The sequence below is a fragment of the Vicia villosa genome, linkage group LG1, assembly GCF_029867415.1.
Source record: "Vicia villosa cultivar HV-30 ecotype Madison, WI linkage group LG1, Vvil1.0, whole genome shotgun sequence".
Classification (NCBI taxonomy): domain Eukaryota; kingdom Viridiplantae; phylum Streptophyta; class Magnoliopsida; order Fabales; family Fabaceae; genus Vicia; species Vicia villosa.
This window is the reverse complement of record NC_081180.1, coordinates 96,697,270-96,718,628: the sequence shown is the minus strand read 5'-3', so window position 1 is coordinate 96,718,628 and position 21,359 is coordinate 96,697,270. Positions and strand designations below refer to the sequence as shown.

The following is a 21,359-nucleotide window of genomic DNA, read 5'->3' as shown; positions in this document are numbered from 1 at the left end:
CACCACAAAATCATGTTTATAACTTCTAAACTCACAAAACTCACAATCCACCATTGTTGGTCAAGCATAGAAATAAACAAGAACAAGAACAAGAACAAGAACAAGAACAAGAACAAGAACAAGACTATAAGAATCATACATTCAAGATAAATTAGATTCACCCCCTTACCTTGCTATAGCAACGATCGGAACTCGATTCGGATGAAAATCCACCAATCTCCACTTTTCCTCCTCTTTTCCTTCTTCTCCTTTTTCCTCTTCCTTTCTTTCTCTTCTTTCTTTCCTTCTTTTTCTTTCTCTTCTTTATTTCTTTCTTATAAAGAAAATATCTATCCCGCGGAAAAGACCAAAATGCCCCCACGCTCAAATATCGTTCAAACGCCCCAAAACGCGGAATATTACCTTACTAATATTTCTAGTACCAAAAATATGAAAACCTTCAATTAAATATTAGTCCGCCATCCCGAACTAATACCGACTGAAACGACTCCAAAAACGGTAAAATTCCAATAAATGTCACAAACGTCCAAATCAACTATATACTTATTTTCCGGGCGTTACAACTCTCCCCCACTTAGAAGATTTCCGTCCTCGGAAATATCCCAAACGCAAACAAACTTGGATACGCTCTCGCATCCGACTAACCAACTATCAAGCCACGGAAGCAACGACACAATCAGCACCAACAAAGAATCACTCTAGCTAAAAGCCAAACAACCAAAACACAACAACGACAACGAGATGCACAGCCCATACAATGCACTCATCGACTAACACCAAAACACAAGAAATAACCAAGACACAACCAACAAGAACAAGATGCAATGCCCACACAATGCACATGTCAACCAAACCGCAACCATAATGTTACCGTCATCAAAGGCAACACACCTTTAATCCCCCATCCAAGGAATTAGCTACATGTACTCGAACCATCACCATGGAAACGAGACATCATCATAGATAAGGACATAAAGTTCCATGACATATACAGCTTCTGAAGAGCCTCTACAAAACTAGAACACCAACATCCTGGTCACACAACATCCAAACAACCGTGCCAAGACATAGCAGCCAAACATGTAACCCAAAACATCTGGTGGTCTTATAATCCCTACCACATCCACTGTCCACAATTTGAACTCTAACAATTCATACACATACGAACCGCGTCATTTCACGCTTCCGATGCGCACTCTGATTTCCCACAACAAACAGATTTACCAATTTCATAACCAACTTCCAACTCCTTCTAGTATTCACCAGAAACTCATTGTTCTCTTTTAACATACTCAACCTCTTAATATGTTGTGTCAGTTCGCACACCAGGCAAAAGTCTTTGTATTATCCAATCAAAGGCAAAAAGCTAATCCAAACACATCCTTGTTTCACAACACAAGCCCTCATAGATCCTTAAGTGACCAAATCGTCCTCTCCGTCTGACCAGTATACAACTTGCAAGTACTCCCATCGGTTAATCCATTCTTATCGAAATAACGTAAGCAGATTTCGTCAATATATCCACAATGACCCAAATCGCCTCACAATTACTCGACGTCCTCGGCAAACCAGAAACAGAATCCATAGAAATGCTATTCCACTTCTACTCAGGAATGGATAACAGTTACGTGAAACCAGACGACTCCTGACAAGTCAAACACAAATAAATAAAACCCTTCATATCCTTCTTCATTACCTTGCCACTAAAAATGACCTTCTCAAATCTTGATACCTCTTAGTAGCATCAGGATGAATACTCAAATCACTATGACACACTTCATCCAAAGTCCTCTTTTCAAATCCGAACATTAGGAATACAAACTTGATCATGACATCCCATGACATTGCTCTTATCAATCCGAAGATCACCATCTTTATCTTTGACTAATAAATGTCATCTTATCAACCCATTCAAATCCGATTTCTGACCTTTTCTAATCTCATCAAGAATACCATAAGTAAGCTTTCACATATAAATCTCAACACTTGAAGAAGTCACTTTACGAACCAAACTCAAATCTCACAACTGTTTCAACAATCACAATACTCGAATCATCAACATAGACGTATGCAATGGTTTCTCATATTCAACTCGTTATGATCAAACGAATACTTCAACTCTTGTAGTCACTTACACACACAAATCTCGATCCGAATAATTAGTGCCTTCAAGTTTCCCAAATAGAAATAACAACTGCCAACTCTAAATCTTGTGACAGATAAATCCTTTCAAAAACCTTAACTTGCATAAAAGCATAAACCTCCACTTACCCCTTGAACATTCACTTCACTCAACCAAAAACTCACATAAGGAAACTTTGCAAACAACTCCTTCTTCCCAACATGGACAAAACAATTCTCAAGTACTTAGCATGATCATCTTCACACTGAGGATACCTATACCTTAAATCAAACTTGCAAAACAAACAAGCTCAAACCAACTTGATCCATCAAATATCAATCCTCGAAAATGGATACCTTTCCTTAATTGTAACTTTTCTCAATTGTCTAAAATCGACACAAAGCCTCATAGAACCTTCCTTCTTAACCAACAAAACACGTGCACCCTACGGCGACACACTCGAACGAACAAACCTCTTCTCAAGAAAATCCTTAAGTCGACTCCTCAACTCTTTCAACTCAAAAGTTGGCATTCGATACGGAACCCTCGACACAACAATAGTTATAGGAACTAAATCCGTCAAAACAGAACTCCAAGACAGAATTCCTCCTTTCGACGATGAATCACTTAAACCTTCAAGAAACACTTATACGAATGCACAACTATCCGCAATTCCCACAATCGCTCTTTCTCAAGAACATCCAAAGTCGTCGACAACATAAACAACGTCGTACCACCTTGCACCGACTCATTCACTTCCAATATTATCAAACTAGCCAGATAAGCCTATTACGTCCAATACGACCCCGTCTACTATCAACAAGAGATTAAGGGTGATCAAGTCCTCAATTTGTCAATAGGTAGCCGACAATCATAATAGAGTATAAACTACCAGTACTAACATTAATAATATTCTTTTCCAACTTTTGCTCATAGCATAGAAGCACTATGATTCCATAATTCACAAATCTCCCAAGATTATCTGAACCCGCTAACACCGACGTCCGGTAGCTACGTACCAAAACACTTCTAACAATATCTCAAAACAAAATACCTGAGATCCTAATCATCTCTTCGTACTCCTAATTCTTACTCGAGTTCCAAAACGTTTCCAACAACCTCAATAACTCCTACAACAAAGTCTACCACAATAATTTCCTTAATCATTGATCCAACAACGACACTTCACACAAGGCTACTCAAACAACAACTTCATAGTGCATCAGTAGCTTTAGAGCATCACAACTCTCTAAATTCCATCCTTTAGAATTAACCAACATCTACTCCGTGACACTCCAACTTGATTAACAACCAAAGTCTTAAGTCCAAGTCACCTTCACTTCAGAAAACAACAAATTCCAACAACACTAGTACTGCTGCCCTCAGTAGCATACTAACATCTTGCAACTGAAACATATCCGAGAAGCATATCTTCTCCCCCACTTAGCTTCAAACCACTCCCGCATACAACTGACTAGAGGCACAACAAGTACTGACAGTGCTCCACACACTTATCACATACTGAGGAATTAAACAACATTAGACAACACTGGCCGGACAGACCGACCTGCTCTGATACCACTAATGTAACACCCCAATTCTACCCAAAGCATTTAGGCAAGAAAATATCAGAGTATTTAAAATTTCATACAACACAATTAGGATGTTACACTAAGTAACCAAACAAACACCTTGAAAACAAACGGACATCACCGATGTCAGAAGCATACACACCTGCCAATAACATGATACATAACACACGGAAGATATGAACATATATATATATACGTATAGCTCTCACTCTCAAAGAGGAGTTTTCCAAAATAAAGTGTTTTCAATATACAATGGCACGTTATCACATATACATGTTCAAAAGAGTCATATACAAATAAATAACAACAGACTCCCGACTACCCAGTGTTACATATCAGAGCGACCGACAAGACCAACTGGAGAACTACCTATTCCAAAAGACTTCCAAAGCGGCTAATCTGCAGGATGCCACTCAAGCATCAAATCAGCAGAAGGGTGAGAATATAATTCATAATGAAAGCATGACAATTATAGTAATGCCAACAAGTATCATCAAGAATCATACAACAAAGTAATCCACTCATTCAACCACAATCAATATATAAGTAATGTGACACATGAATGCTAACATAAATTATACGGACAGACAATGATGAATGAGACTCGACTATGCATATGCATGTGGTACCAAATCCGGAGTAAAACTCCCCTTGTCATTATGACAAATACACCTTTGCCGAGCATTATGCTGGGACTTCTTTCCCTCAGGAAAATACACCTTTGTCGAGCATCAAGCTACGACTAAACGTCATCGAGCATTTAGCCCCCACTGATGACCTCTTGCCACTCGGGCAAATACACCTTTTTACCGAGCATTAAGCCCCCACTGGTAATAATTGCCAATTCAGGCCACCTGCTAATAGCATTCCGCCATTAACGTAATGAAATGTTATGCTGTGCAAATATATGACTCTATTACACGACAACAACATCATCAACAATATAACACGGTCACATACCCACGTTACACCGTTTATATTCTATCCAAAAGGATACATCACCAATTAATAACATCGTTATCAATTACATCACACCATAATTACCACACAGGCATTAATAAGCACACAGCACACATTCACCGTTCAAACATACTGGCCACATCGGCATAGATGAACGTATAACACACTTATACACATCAAATTAATATTGGCCATCGGCCCACAACTCCATCAATACATCATCAACAAGTTGTAATAACAACATTTCAACAATGATAATACATCGTTTTCATAACAACAATTACTTGCCATAAGGCCACACATCATGTTAATAACAAACAACCAAACATCGTCACATATCAAGAATGAACATTCATTAATACATAACACATATGAACATGATCTCATGTTATCGACAACTAATCACATACCTCGTACCAATACGATAACATTCACACAAAACATCATCATGATTTATCATGCACTAGTTCACAAAACCATTTATGAAAATCAACCACCCACTACTACATCCTACATCATTAACAATTACCACCAAGCACTAGGATTATTTACCAATCATATCGCGTATATAAACAATTATGTGTTTTTCATCAACAACACCTCATAACTAATTAATAACAAGCTAACCAAGCCTATACTATCATATAGAACATCCAACTAGCTTCCTAACACTTCGAACAGCGTGCGAAACGGAGCTACGAATCAAAAGTTACAAGGTTTCAAAGTTTGGATAATTGAACATACTACACAACTCATCACTTGATCCTAATAAAAATAATGGAATACTACATACTATTAATCATTTAATTAGATAATAATATAGTTCATTTCGTTAGCTTTCCAACGCTTTGAACGGCGACAAAATCGGAGTTACGGTTCAAGAGTTACGAAGTTTCAAAGTTTTGGAAAAACAGAAAATGCTGTTGTCCGCTTCAGCTCCGCTCAGCGGACCCTCACAGAGATTTTTCTGCAACAGAACCTCCGCTCAGCGGACCCACCTCCGCTCAGCGGACCTGCGTAAACCTAGAAAAAACCAGAACGAACCAGAACGGTTCCAACCCTCTTATACCCACCAAAACCACTCCAAAACATCATTATAACACCAATACAACACATACAAACCATAGAAACAACCTAACATCAAACTTTCCATGGTTGATTCATCAATCTATCTCAAAACCTAACTTTTATCCAAACTCAATCAAGCCATAGAAAAGGAAAAGAAAGCATGATCAATGAAGGTATCTATCATCATACTACACATACACACCACAAAATCATGTTTATAACTTCTAAACTCACAAAACTCACAATCCACCATTGTTGGTCAAGCATAGAAATAAACAAGAACAAGAACAAGAACAAGAACAAGACTATAAGAATCATACATCCAAGATAAATTAGATTCACCCCCTTACCTTGCTATAGCAACGATCGGAACTCGATTCGGATGAAAATCCACCAATCTCCACTTTTCCTCCTCTTCCTTTCTTTCTCTTCTTTCTTTCCTTCTTTTTCTTTCTCTTCTTTATTTCTTTCTTATAAAGAAAATATCTATCCCGCGGAAAAGACCAAAATGCCCCTACGCTCAAATATCGTTCAAACGCCCCAAAACGCGGAATATTACCTTACTAATATTTCTAGTACCAAAAATATGAAAACCTTCAATTAAATATTAGTCCGTCATCCCGAACTAATACCGACTGAAACGACTCCAAAAACGGTAAAATTCCAATAAATGTCACAAACGTCCAAATCAACTATATACTTATTTTCCGGGCGTTACAGTGGATATGGCTAAGAGAGAAGGGCATGGGTGTCTTCTCTTTAAGGTTGATTTTGAAAAGGCCTATGATAAGGTGTCTTGGAATTTTCTTCGATACTTGTTAAGGAGAATGGGATTCGGGATCATTTGGATGAAGTGGATGGAGGCGTTGATTTTCTCTAGTAAGATGTCGGTTCTGGTGAATGGTAGTCCTACGGAGGAGTTTGAGGTGGAGAAGGGTTTAAGACAAGGCGATCCTTTATCCCCGTTCCTCTTTGTGATCGTGGCGGAGGGTTTGAGGCGGTTGGTGGCGAGGGCGGTTGCATCGGGTGATTATGTTGGTTTTAAATTGAAAAGGTCTTGTACGGTAGACATCCTCCAATTCGCCGATGATACTCTTCTTTTTGGGGACGGGACTTAGAAACAAGTGTGGACTATAAAGGCAATTTTAAGAGGTTTTGAATTAGTTTCCGGGCTTGGGATAAACTACGATAAAATCAAGCTAATTGGAATCAATATAGAAAATCACTTCTTGGATTGTGCTTCTCACTTTTTGTCTTGTAGAAGAGAGGATAGTTCTTTTGTTTTCCTTGGAATCCCCATAGGTATTAATCCTAGAAGGATCTCTTCTTGGAAAACTATTCTTGGCAAAATCAAGTCGAAGTTATTTGATTGGAAGGCTAGGTTTTTATCTATGGGGGGTAGACTAACTCTTCTAAAGTCCGTTCTTAGTAGTTTAGCTATTTTTATGCTATCTTTTTATAAAGCGCCGAAGAAGATTCTAAAGGAGATAACTAGGGTTCAAAGTAACTTTATTTGGGGGGGAGGAGGAGATAGGAAGAAAGTACATTGGGTGAGTTGGAGGAAGTGTTGCTATCCAATTGATGAAGGAGGCCTCGGTATAAGAAGAATTGGGGATTTCAATTTAGCTCTTCTTCACAAATGGCGTTGGCGGATTCTTGAAGGTTCGGAATCGCTTTGGTATGATGTTTTGAAAGCTAGATATGGTGATATTAATCTTCAAGTGATGGGAGAGGTGGATTCAAATTCTAAAAAGTCTAATTTTTCTTTTTGGTGGAGGGATATGCTTTTGGTTGATAATGAGTACAAAGACAAGGTGTTTATTAATAATTGCAAGTTCAAGGTTGGAGATGGTTATCATATTTCTTTTTGGCATTCTTGTTGGCTAGAGGACATCACTTTAAAGGATGTTTTTCCGGTGGCTTATTTGTTATCGGAAATGAAATTCGTGTCTATTGCTTGTATGGGAGGGTGGGTAAATAATGAGTGGAAGTGGGGGGACTTGGGGATTAGCATGAATTGTGATGTGGAGGCGGGGCTGGAAGTGCAACAGCTGCACTTGCGGCTGACTTCGGTGAGGCTGCAGCAGGGGCAGCGCCGGTGCAGGGATTCTGTGTCTTGGATCGGTGGGGAGGAGGGAGTTTTTTCGGTCCGGAGCTGCTACTCTTTGTATGGTAAATTTCATATTCCGATTGGTCCTCGTGTGGAGTTTTCGGATGCTTTTTCTCTTCTTTGGAAAGCTTTGGTTCCTCTTAAAATTAAATGTTTTGGATGGAGATGTTTCTTGAATAGATTGCCAACTATGGATATATTGGAAGCTAGAGGTTTGTCTTTTCCCAATTCTTCTTTATGCATTTTTTGTGAGATTGAGAATGAATCTTTGTTTCATATTCTTCTCTCTTGTCGGGCATCCAAGCTTGTGTGGAGGGATATTGCCGTTTGGTTAGGTTTCGATTTTCAAGAGGAGGTTTCGTTACTTGGGAACTTTTGAGATGGTCTAAATTTTGTAAACTCAAGGGGATGAAAAAAGGAAGAGAAGGCATGGTGTGGTTGGCTATTTGTTGGTCTATTTGGATAGTTAGGAATAGCTACATTTTTAGAAGTGAGAATTGGAATATTTTAGATATTGTTTGGAGTATTAAGATTTTAGTTTGGCGTTGGTCTTATATCGGGAATATTAATCGTACCAAATACAACTTCTATGAGTTCAACAAGGTTCCTTTGTTGTATTTAACTTAATTGTATTTGGCGATTAATTTTCCCCGATTTTGGCTTCTAGGTCCTTTGTAATGGTTGTAAGAACTTTTGGTTCTTTTTTATCTATATATTTCTTGATTATTAAAAAAAATAAAAAATTCAATAGGGTTGTTATTAAAGTTGGTCACTTGACATTAGTGATTAAGAGAAAGTAAGAGGAGTTCTCATATTTAGGAGATACTTAAACAGAAAGTCATTAGGATTAGGAAGATGCATTGAACATCATGTGGTTAGTGCTTATAGAAGATTAAGTGTACTAATTCGAAGTAATAAATTTCCTTTTTTTTGGATACAGTGCGCTCTAGGCATAGGTGTTATTTGCATCAAACTGAGTTAGCAATACCCGATATTATTTATTACTTTTACATTAAATTTGTATTATTGTCCATCTGTGTGTTATATCTTATTTAACTTGTTGGATCAGTTGTTCCAACATATGTCCCTTTAAAAACATAATTTTAATTGCTTTATTAAAAAAAATACCAATATAAATTTAGGGATAACTTTACTTGAAATAAAAATGTTGAGCCTTGATTTTTTTTTTCAAAATCAGTTACAATTTTCTTGAATAAAAATGACTTATTTTTAGTTTTTTCTTTATTAAATTTCTAACTTTTATTTTTTTAAACACAAAAAGTTATATCAATGAAAGAATTAGAGGTACTCCAATCTAATATAGCAAAAAATAATTTGAGCTCAATATCATTATGAAAACCAACTACTACCCATCTTCTATAGAGTAAATTAAAACTCTAATTGAGCCGAGATTATATTATTAAACCGCACTTGACGTAAGTTAGTTTTATTTTTTTTATATTGTATTTTATTTATTTATTAATCATTTTATGTAAGTATATTTGAACAAATAAAATAATCAACTAGAGGTCCATGGATTCAATTTTCAACCTTCTTTAAAAAAAACATAGAAATATTGTCCAAATCGTTACTATTAATCATGCCAAGAAGAATAAAAAAGATGGATGATATCGTAAAAAAAAAAGTTGAAAAATAAATGTGATTTTGTTTCAACTTCCTAAATTCTTATAGCCAGATAATTTTTTATATAAAAGCCAAATAAAATAACATTGGCTTATAGAACCCATCACGTTGAAGCACGTTGTGGGGTCATTATGAACTAATAGACCTCTTAGATCTAAAAATAAATAAAACATAATAAAAATAAAACCCACTTTATGGTCTTTTCTTTTACATGCATCTTTTTAATAATCTCTTTTACACCTAAGAGAGAAAATGGGAAAAAAAATACTCAATTAATAAAATTAATTAACTTAATATATAAGTAGTGATATGCATACATCAATGGAAATGGTCCCTAACAAAAGCTTAATAATTGGTGAAACATGTGGAGTTAAAAGATATTTAGCTATAAAAGAAATAGATATCGAAAATTTCATTCTATTTATTATGTTAGGTTGAAAGCTAACTGAATTTGTCACCAGTTACTTCCATTCATAAATGGTGTTTGCTATAATAAAATGACCTACTTCTATTATCTATATCTAACCAATAAATCATTAATTCATCTCTTATAAAAAAAACATAATTAATTCATTGTTAACAACTAAATTGATTAAAATTAGTATTTTTCTTAACTAACTTCTTAAAATATGTATGGTATTTACTCCTACCCACGTGGCTTCATGATTGCTTATACTTTACTTAAATACATGTCTATAATAATAGTAATAATAATAATAATATTTAAAATTCATGTAAATATACAGTTTTTTGGTATATTTTTTGTAAAAATACAATTTTGTTGGGTTTTGATCCTTTCAACTATTTTATTCGTGTTCATATATTTTAGTCTTTGTAAAACTTGATTTATATTAAAATTAATTTTGTAATTTATATAATATTTAATTTTATTTTTTTTTATAAATAATAAAGAGACTAAAATTTAATATTTAATATATACAGAAACTTAAAGCAAAATAAAATATAAAAAATAGTTATAATGTCCAAAACTAAATTAAATTTTCTTATGGAAACTAAACAAAATGCCATATTTATAAGGACCAATTGCATAATAATAATAATAATAATAATAATAATAATAATAATAATAATAATAATAATAATAATAATAATAATAATAATAATAATAATAATAATAATGAAATTAATAATAATAATAATAATAATAATAATAATAATAATAATAATAATAATAATAATATAGTATATCTCTATTTTAAAACAGTCTCTAAACTTTTTATTTATTGACTAATTTGTTCATTCTTTTTCGTTAATTTAGTTTTACTAGATAAATGACGATGAATATTGTGTTTTGAGACTATCGGTCTGCGAGAAACATTCTTTCGACTAAATATGGGAATCATATTGTCTCCTCTTTCTTGAAGGATATTTTTTCTAATCATCGAGCTTCTTCTATCTAGTGGAAGGCTTTTAGTCTTCTTGAGGCGGATCGTCGGGATTCAACATATTATTTTACGGAAAGTTTGAAGATGGAGTTGGAGTCTAGGCTTCTCACCTCTTTTTGGAAAGGCCTTGGGGTGGTGCAATCTTCTCTTAAGAATAGATTTTGAGGGCTATACTAGATTTTGAGTCATAAGATAAGATGGTGAATGAGATTTATCAAAGCATGTACCATTGGATGTATCGTGTGGCTCTGGTTTACTGTCTATTAGTGGTCATTAGGAATCAATAATCTTATCTCTTTCTGCATAACACGTGGCTGGTATCCACTCTCATTTTATCCACGTTTCCATTCTTGTTTTCTAGCTCTGTCAAAATAGTTTGTTAAGATTTGCAATCACAAATCATGTGTGACTAAGATATTATATATAGTGGCATCTGCCCTCTTTTGTAATCATCAATGATTGGAGAATAATAAACAGATTCCATCTGATATTTTATTACTCAATATGGTATCATTCGCTTTTCCGATCTAGGTTTTCTCCTTCATTGTTCATCATGCCGCCACGCCTACCACCACCTGATCCAGTTCTAGATCCAACCAGTCCTTTTTTTGTTCATTCTAGCGATGGACCCTCCTCTGTTTCCATCACTCCTGTTCTGACTGGTTCGAATTATCATTCCTGGGCTAGATCTATGCGTCGGGCTCTTGGTGCCAAGCTGAAGTTTGAGTTCCTCGATGGTTCCATTCCGATGCCGGCCGATTCTTTTGACCCACTACATCGTGCTTGGAATCGATGCAATATGCTCATCCATTCCTGGATAATGAATTCGGTGGATCCCTCCATAGCTCAATCTATTGTCTTCATGGAGAACGCCGCAGATGTTTGGCTTGATTTGAAGGAACGTTTCTCACAAGGGGATCTGGTTCGTGTTTCAGAACTCCAACAAGAAATTTACTCTCTCAAACAAGAATCACGCACGGTAACCGAATTCTTCTCTGAGCTTAAAATTCTTTGGGAAGAACTTGAGATTTATATGCCTGTCCCTACTTGCACTTGCCGTGTCAAATGCGCGTGCGAGGCCATGCGTACTGCCCGTAGGAACCACCAGTTGTTGCAGTCCATGCGTTTTCTCACCGGTCTCAATGATAACTTTGGAGTTGTGAAATCTCAGATTCTTATTCTGGATCCTTTGCCATCCATCAACAGGATCTTCTCCATGATTCTCCAGCATGAGCGTCAACTTATCCCCAATGTTTCTGATGATTCGAAGGTCCTCATTAATGCTTCTGAGACTAAGAAGTTTCATCAGAAAGCTGGGAAATCCTATGCCAAGTTCAAACCTCGCATTTGTACCTACTGCAACAGATCTGGTCATACTATCGAAACATGCTACAAGAAACATGGCTTGCCCCCTCATCTGCAGCGACCTACCTCTTCAGCCCCTCATGGCACTGCAGGTGAAGCAAGTGCTCTTGCAGTTTCAGATGCAGCACAGAACAACAAAGGTATCTCCCCTTCCTTGACACATGAGCAATATGAGAAACTTATACATCTAATTCAAAGTTCTAGCCTCAATCAGCAACTTGGAAACGTTGCTTCTAATCAGGTTCGCTCCATCTCTTCATCTGGTCATACACCAGTTGATCATACAGGTACTTTCTATGTTCATACTGTCTCATGTTTTAATTCTTCATGTCATCCCACAAATCTTGGCTCTTGGATCATTGATTCAGGGGCCAGTCACCACATATGTTCATCACTGCATTGGTTTCACTCTTATAGTGAAATTACTCCAATGATTATCAAACTGCCTAATGGTCAGCATACTGTCACAAAATTCATGGGCACTGTCACTTTTTCACCTGGTTTCACCATTTTGAATGTCCTATATGTGCCTGAATTTAATGTCAATTTGATTTCTGTTTCTGAATTATGTCATAATTTGAATTGTTTAGTGTCTTTTGCTGGTTTGAAGTGTCTTATTCAGGAACAGAAATCCCTGAGGATGATTGGTTCGGCTGAGAGACTTGATGGATTATACTACCTTATCATGACAAACAAGGCAACCGCCTCAAGCATAAACAATCTCCATATACCAGAAAGTGCTTTGTGGCACTTTAGACTAGGGCACCTTTCCCACTCTAGGCTGTTAACCCTAAAAGACCAATTTCCTTTTATTGTTAGTGATCAAAAGGCAGTATGTGATATCTGCCATTTTGCTAAACATAGAAAGTCTCCTTTTCCTCATAGTACAAACAAAGCTTTAAAGCCTTATGATCTTATTCATTTTGACATTTGGGGGCCTATTTCAACTACTTCTGTTTGTAATCATAGTTACTTTCTAACTGCTGTAGATGATAATACTAGATACACATGGATAACCTTGATGAAACATAAAAGTGAAACAAGACAACATGTCATAAATTTCATCAAACAAATTGAAACCCAACATAACCACTCTGTTAAAATTGTAAGAACCGATAACGGACCAGAATTTCTTATGCCCGCCTTTTACACATCTAAAGGAATCATTCACCATACTAGTTGCGTTGAAACTCCCCAACAAAATGGGAGAGTTGAACGAAAACATCAACATATCCTAAATGTAGGAAGGGCCATTCTTTTTCAATCCAAACTACCCAAACAATTTTGGAGTTTTGCCGTGTCTCATGCTGTTTTCATAATTAATAGAGTCCCTAGCCAACTCCTCCAAAACAAGTCCCCATATTTCCTTCTACACAACCAACATCCTGACATTCACTCCTTAAAGGTTTTTGGATCTTTAGTGTATGCTTCAACATTAATTTCTGGTAGAACCAAGCTGGACCATAGAGCCAGAAAATGTGTGTTTTTGGGATACAAATCTGGAGCAAAGGGGGCTGTCCTCTATGATCTACATAACAGAAACATTTTTGTATCCAGAAATACTACATTCCATGAGCATATTTTGCCTTATCAGTCCACTCAAATGAAAAATCCGTGGACATACCACCCATCTAATCCCTTACCCAATTCTGACCTTGATCACTCTACCGCTGATCAATCTGTTACATCTTGTCCCTTAACCAATTCTGAACCTGACACATCTACACCTGACCCTGTCATACCTGGTTCAGATCATTCTACCACTGATCAACCTGCTATGTCTGATCCCTTAACCAATTCTGAACCTGATACATCTACACCTGACACTGCCATACCTGGTCCAACCGTTCCTTTTAAATCTGTCCTCATCCCTGAATTTTCTGGAAAGGCTCTAAATCACCCAACATCACTTCCTAGCAGCAGCCACTCCACCAACCCAACCAAACTTGTGAGGCAGAGAAAAGCTCCTCCTTATTTGTTAGATTATGTGTGTGATACTCCATCAAGTTCCTCTACTGCTCTAATCACTTCAGGTAGTATTTATCCTCTATCTTCTTTTCACTCACTGACACATCTCTCTTCTTCACATAAGGCATTTAGCATGTCTATCACACACACCACTGAGCCACAATCTTATTTAGAGGCAAAGAATTCACCTTGCTGGTTAGAAGCTATGAATATTGAATTAGATGCTCTTCACAAAAATGGGACTTGGATTCTTATTGATCTTCCTCATGGAGTGAAACCTATTGGCAATAAATGGGTATACAAGATCAAATATAAATCCGATGGTTCTATTGAAAGGCATAAGGCGAGGTTAGTTGCGAAAGGCTATAATCAAGTGGAAGGTCTCGATTTCTTCGACACTTTCTCACCTGTTGCAAAGTTGACCACAGTCAGAACCTTACTTGCTATTGCAGCTGTTCATAATTGGCATCTTCACCAATTAGATGTGAATAACGCTTTCCTCCATGGAGACCTTCAAGAGGATGTTTATATGACTGTTCCTGAAGGAGTGCAGGGGACAAAACCCAATCAGGTATGCAAGTTGCAAAAGAGTTTGTATGGACTCAAACAAGCAAGTCGCAAATGGTATGAAAAGTTGACTTACTTGTTGCTTAAGGAAGGCTATACTCAATCTACTTCTGACTATTCTCTCTTTACTTTGAACAAAGATAACTGTTTCACTGCCCTTTTGGTATATGTAGATGATGTGATTCTTGCAGGAGATTCTCTAAATGAATTTGAAAGAATTAAAGTTATCCTTGATAATGCCTTCAAAATAAAAGACCTTGGACAATTGAAGTATTTTCTTGGATTAGAAGTAGCTCATTCCAAAGCTGGAATCACAATCTCTCAAAGGAAGTACTGCCTTGATCTCCTTAATGATTCTGGTTTACTTGGATCTAAACCGACTCTTACTCCTCTCGACACCTCGATCAAGTTGCATAATGATGGTTCAGCGCCCCTAGAAGATGTTGCTTCCTACAGAAGGTTAGTTGGCAAGCTGCTGTATTTAAACACAACAAGGCCTGACATCACATTTGCTTCCCAACAACTAAGTCAGTTCATGCACTCACCTACCGTAGCTCATTACAAAGCAGCATGCAGAGTGGTTAGGTATCTCAAGCAAAATCCTGGCTGTGGTATTTTCTTTGATAGAACCTCTGACTTGCAAATCCTTGGCTATTCAGATGCAGACTGGGCTGGATGCTTGGACACACGACGGTCCATCTCTGGACACTGTTTTTTTCTAGGAAAATCTCTGATATCCTGGCGTGCAAAGAAGCAGCCCACTGTATCAAAGTCCTCGTCTGAGGCAGAATATCGTGCTTTATCATCCGCTGCGTGTGAAGTACAGTGGCTGTTGTACTTGTTTAAAGACTTAAATGTATCGTGCACCAAGATTCCCGTGATGTACTGCGACAATCTAAGTGCAATTCACATAGCGTCAAATCCGGTTTTTCATGAGAGAACGAAACATTTGGACATAGACTGTCATCTAGTGCGTGAAAAGGTGCAGAAGGGAATTCTCAAACTTCTTCCTATTTCATCTTCAGAGCAGCTTGCAGATTTCCTTACAAAAGCATTGCCTCCACCTAAGTTTCACTACTTCATCTCCAAACTTAACATGATAAACATCTATCATGCTGCAGTTTGAGGAAGGCTATCAAAGCATGTACCATTGGATGTATCGTGTGGCTCTGGTTTACTGTCTATTAGTGGTCATTAGGAATCAATAATCTTATCTCTTTCTGCATAACACGTGGCTGGTATCCACTCTCATTTTATCCACGTTTCCATTCTTGTTTTCTAGCTCTGTCAAAATAGTTTGTTAAGATTTGCAATCACAAATCATGTGTGACTAAGATATTATATATAGTGGCATCTGCCCTCTTTTGTAATCATCAATGATTGGAGAATAATAAACAGATTCCATCTGATATTTTGTTACTCAATAAGATTGATTAGTGGGTTAATGGGGTTTTGGCTTACGAACTCATGTGGAGGTGATTCTTTTTTGTTTGGCAACATGGGTTGACTGTTAATCTTTTTCAAAAAAATGAAAGGAACTAGCGTGTCTTTGGACTGAGACTGGTGGTGGTGGAGTCAAGAGAAGGATGTTTTTTTTTCTGGTTTCCTCGATTTATCATACAATTGTAGAAGTTTTTCTAGATGTTGTTATCTTTACAAATACAATGGTTGAATTTTGCCTTTAATTTAGACTAATTTGACATCTTATAAAGTGAATGAATTTTCTTGGCAGCTTCTCCAAAACACGGTTCATGGAAAGAAGAATCTTTTTAAGTAGTGTGTCTTATAGGACACAAGTGGTTTTTTTTTCCATTTTGCAACCTACGAGGTTGTAGTTGTGCGGTGGTATAGAATTTTTAAGTGGATTGGACGGTCTTTTGTCCTCCATAATGAATCTTTACGTTTTTTGAGGACTTTTTTTGGTGGGAGGAAGGCCTAAGAGCCGAAGGAGTATCTATGATTTGACACTCGATGATGTGGTCCATATTAAAATTCCGGAACAATACTAATTTTTAGGTATATTACTAAAATTGGAGGACTTGGAAGATAAGAGTAGGTCTTCAGGCTACTCATTTAATATCTTTAACTGATAAAAAAATATGATTATATGTTTGATTCTATATAGAATAAAGGCACCGATGATAATAATGTAAAATAGTTTTACATTGCAATTTAATAAAAATTCATTAATTTATCATATTGTTAACGTAATTATAGAATAATATATGTCGCTGATTGGTTGAAGACGTAAAATTTTACCTGTCAATTTATATTTTTTTCTCTTATAGAAAATATGAGAAAAAACATCAAACTATAAGTACAATATTAGAACAACTGAAACCTCCCCATGAATGCAAAGCTCATTGCACCTCTGTTAAAGAACAACTATTATAATTAAAATTCCATGATTAAGAAAAGGTCAATGACATCCATATCAAGGACAATAAAGTAATTTCAAAATTCCCTTTAGCCACTGAAATCCAAAAGCCCCCAATAGGCAAAGTGACCTACAAATGGGCCAACTTATTATCTCCATCGTCGCTATCTGCAGGCTGTTCCCACTATACATCTCTTAATATTTTCCAAAAATACCCAAAAATCATATTATACAATTTCCAAATTTTAATATATTTCCCTTCCATCTTTATTTTCTCTTTAAACAATATATAAATATATTATAATTTTCTTTAACTACTTTTCCAGCACTTACGTATGACACACATAATACAACCCTGTCTTTATATATATTTATTAATTTAAAAATTCAACACCAACAAAATAAATCAAGATTCCATATCCCTAATCATAAAGTATATAAAATAATAACAACCATAATAATTACACACACAATACAAATACAGAAAGCAAAAGTTATAGTTACCTGGCTTAATTAATTTCTTGAGCTATAATTAATTTAATCTAGATCAATAATGAAAATTGACAGATCCCACCTAAAAATAAAGAAATATATTTCACCCTCATGAAAGCATCTCAATGCGCATAATAAAAACCCTTTCATAGACTATACAAGTATACTATACTATTCCTCTTGTTTAATTTTTTTTTTATTCTTCTTCTTCTCTCAAACAAACTCTATAGGTGATGCAACAGTAGTTATTATTATTATCATCATGGATATTTCCTCCGGTGAGAATATCGTGCCGCCGTCGTCGGTGAACGGCGGTGGTGAGGATGATGATAAGATGAATATGAATATGAACGGTGGTGGTGGAGGAAATAGGTGGCCCCGCCAAGAAACATTGGCTCTCTTGAAGATAAGATCAGATATGGATGGTGTTTTTCGTGATTCAAGTCTTAAGGGTCCACTTTGGGAAGAAGTTTCAAGGTATAGTACAATTTTTATTTAAACTTTCTTCTCTTTTTTGTTTTCTTCTTCTTCTTCTTCATCTTTTTTTCTATATTTGATGAAGCTTTTTAAATATGTATATATGAATAATTTATTTTGAATTTGCCAAAGCAAGTTGTCAAAAAAGTTCTTGGATTGGAATCATTTTTTTTCTTGAAAAGGATGGAGAGAGTATCATGATAATTCATGGTTATCTACTTATCTTAGATTTTGAGTATAAGAAAATAATCCATTTCATTGGAATCATCTAAGTGAAATTCTTTTATATGAATTTATGAATCTTGTTAGTTGCATGTGTCATAGTTTAATTTAATCTTCTTCAATTTCTTTGTTTCATGTGCCTTATTAATTAATTGTTCATTTTTTTAGGTATGAACTACCTTGAGTTTTAATTTAGTAATATGATAATATTAGTACTTAAATTTGTATTTTTCTTCATCACAAATTTTACCTTTTTCTACGTGAAAGGAGTTTGATACATATATATGATTAATTATAAAGTTCAAATTATTATTATAATTATTATTATGATCATTAATTATCATGATTTATGATATCACTCTCTTTCTCTTCCTTGATCTCTTCTCTATATATACATGTAGGAAACTAGGTGAACTTGGTTATCATAGAAGCTCAAAAAAGTGCAAAGAGAAATTTGAGAATGTATACAAGTACCATAAAAGAACCAAAGAAGGTAGAAGTGGAAAATCAGAAGGAAAAACATATAGATTTTTTGATGAGTTACAAGCACTTGAGAAAAAAATCACATTCTCTTCTACTTACCCTCCAAAACCACTTCCAAATAATACCACACTCTCATTACCACCAACAATATTGCCTAATGAAGCCACAAAAACAATATCACATGTTACCAATATTACTATTCCATCCACAAACCCTACCACACTTATTTCTCCTTCGCAACCACCGCCAACGCCACCACCGAAAACAACCAATGCAACAACCACGACCAACCCTAGCGCCAACAACAATGTTTCATATTCTTTACCGAATATGAACGTGAACCTATTCTCAACCACGACTACCTCAACTTCTTCTTCCACGGCTTCTGACGAAGACTTGGAAGAGAAGTATCGGAAGAAGAGAAAATGGAAAGACTATTTCAGGAGACTCACAAGAGAAGTGCTTGCGAAACAAGAGGACATGCAAAAGAGATTCTTGGAAGCCATAGACAAGCGCGAAAAGGAACACATGGCTCAACAAGATGCTTTGAGAGTTCAAGAAATGGCTAGAATCAATAAAGAGCATGAACTTCTTGTCCAAGAAAGATCAACAGCCGCTCAAAAGAACGCCGCGGTTATTGCTTTTCTCCAGAAATTGTCCGGACAACCACCACCACAACAACAACCACAACCACCACCACCACCACCAGCGTCAGAACTCTCTCCAACTCCGGTATCACAAATACAAACACAACAACTAATGATACCAAACAACAACATTGTTGAGATTCAGAATATGAATAATGGTCACAAAAGTGCTTGTGATGTTGCTTCTCCATCAAGGTGGCCAAAAAGTGAAGTCCATGCTCTAATAAGGATAAGAACAAGTCTAGAACCAAAGTATCAAGAAAATGGTCCAAAAGCACCATTGTGGGAAGACATCTCAGCTGGAATGAAGAGACTTGGTTACAATAGGAATGCAAAAAGATGCAAAGAAAAGTGGGAGAATATCAACAAGTACTACAAAAAAATGAAAGAAAGTAACAAGCAAAGGCGCGACGATAGTAAAACTTGTCCTTATTTTAACGAACTCGAAGCTCTTTACAAAGAAAAGAACAAGTTACAGAACCCTTTTGGTTCTAACTCGTTTCATAGCATGAAGTCAAGTGAAATGATGGAGCCATTGATGGTGCAACCTGAACAACAATGGAGACCTCCAACTCAATATGAAGAAGGTCATGAGGTGAAGAAGAATAACAACAACGAAGAAAAGCAAGATGATAACGGCGATGTTGACGATGAAGAAGATGATAACATGGATGACTATGAAGACGGAGATAGCATGGAAGAAGATGAAGGAGGTGTTAGCAGCCGTTATGAAGTTGTAACAAATAAACTTCCATCAATGAACACATGACTTGGATGAGATAAGATAAGGAAGTTTCTGGTCCATCATCATAATATGATGCACCCGTACTGCAGTTTTAAAGACAGATAGATTCTGACAGAGAAAATTTTTCTGTCATAATCCATCTGTCTCTAAGACTGCAATACACAAAGACGTAGAGATCTGATTTGGTGAAGAGAAAACTTTAATTTGGATTTTAATTAAATTATTTTGTGCATTTGGTATATTATTACAAGATGTTATTGAACTGTATCATTGCAAATAGACATCATATATATTAAAGAATATGTCACAAACACCTGCACCATAAAAATTCAATTTTAATTAATTTATTTAAATATTATGGTCCCATTTGAGAAAAAGCATCATTATGTATGTTCATGTTGATGTTCATCTGGTTCTGACACAATACATTCTGAAAATCATGGGCCAGGTTAAAAGTAGAGGATTGCAGTTGTGGGTCATGTTGAAGCCGTCATGAACTGGGATCATAGATTCAATACTGTTAAACACTAACAAAACAGTTCACATGGGCCAGCAAAGCAAAGCAACTATAGTGGGATGAAATGAAAGGATATGAGTACATGTTATTTTTGGGTTCATAATAAATATATTTATGTGTAAAGTGTGAATTTGAATATGACAGTGAGGTCCCATTGGAGAGATAATTAAAAAAATTGTCACATGCAATATAGTCTTGTAATTTTCATTTAGTTATATCATCTTTAAAGATGTGGAGGTGGATGGAACTAGTATATGTATCTATTTTGGAAAGTTAAATTTAATTAATTTTGTGTAAAATAGTTAAGATATTTAATAATGATTTGTTAATAACCAAATGTGGTTGTAGTTGCAGATGTTGCGATTAGTCTATTGCAACTTGAATACTGGTTAAGAGGTTCTAAAAATAGAAAGTTGAGAAATTATTGAAGTTAAAAAATTTATTACATTAAAAGAAATTTGGAAAAAGTTAAGAAAGAATTGAAAATTAAACCCGAGATCTTTTATTTATTAAAAAAATATTTATAAATATTAACAACTTATTTACATAAATAAATAAATATAAATAAATATTACCGTTAAAAATTGAAATATATTA

General features: G+C 35.7%; 1 protein-coding gene across 1 annotated transcript; it reads left to right on the top strand.

Moving 5' to 3' along the window:
- The first annotated feature begins 17,735 nt into the window (after positions 1 to 17,735).
- On the top strand, positions 17,736 to 20,622 carry LOC131643629 (trihelix transcription factor DF1-like). The gene is made up of 2 exons (XM_058913895.1): positions 17,736 to 18,148; positions 18,772 to 20,622. Exons 1-2 carry the CDS (start codon positions 17,934 to 17,936, stop codon positions 20,267 to 20,269), a joined length of 1,713 nt encoding a protein of 570 aa, XP_058769878.1. The 5' UTR covers positions 17,736 to 17,933; the 3' UTR covers positions 20,270 to 20,622.
- Positions 20,623 to 21,359: the final 737 nt, after the last annotated feature.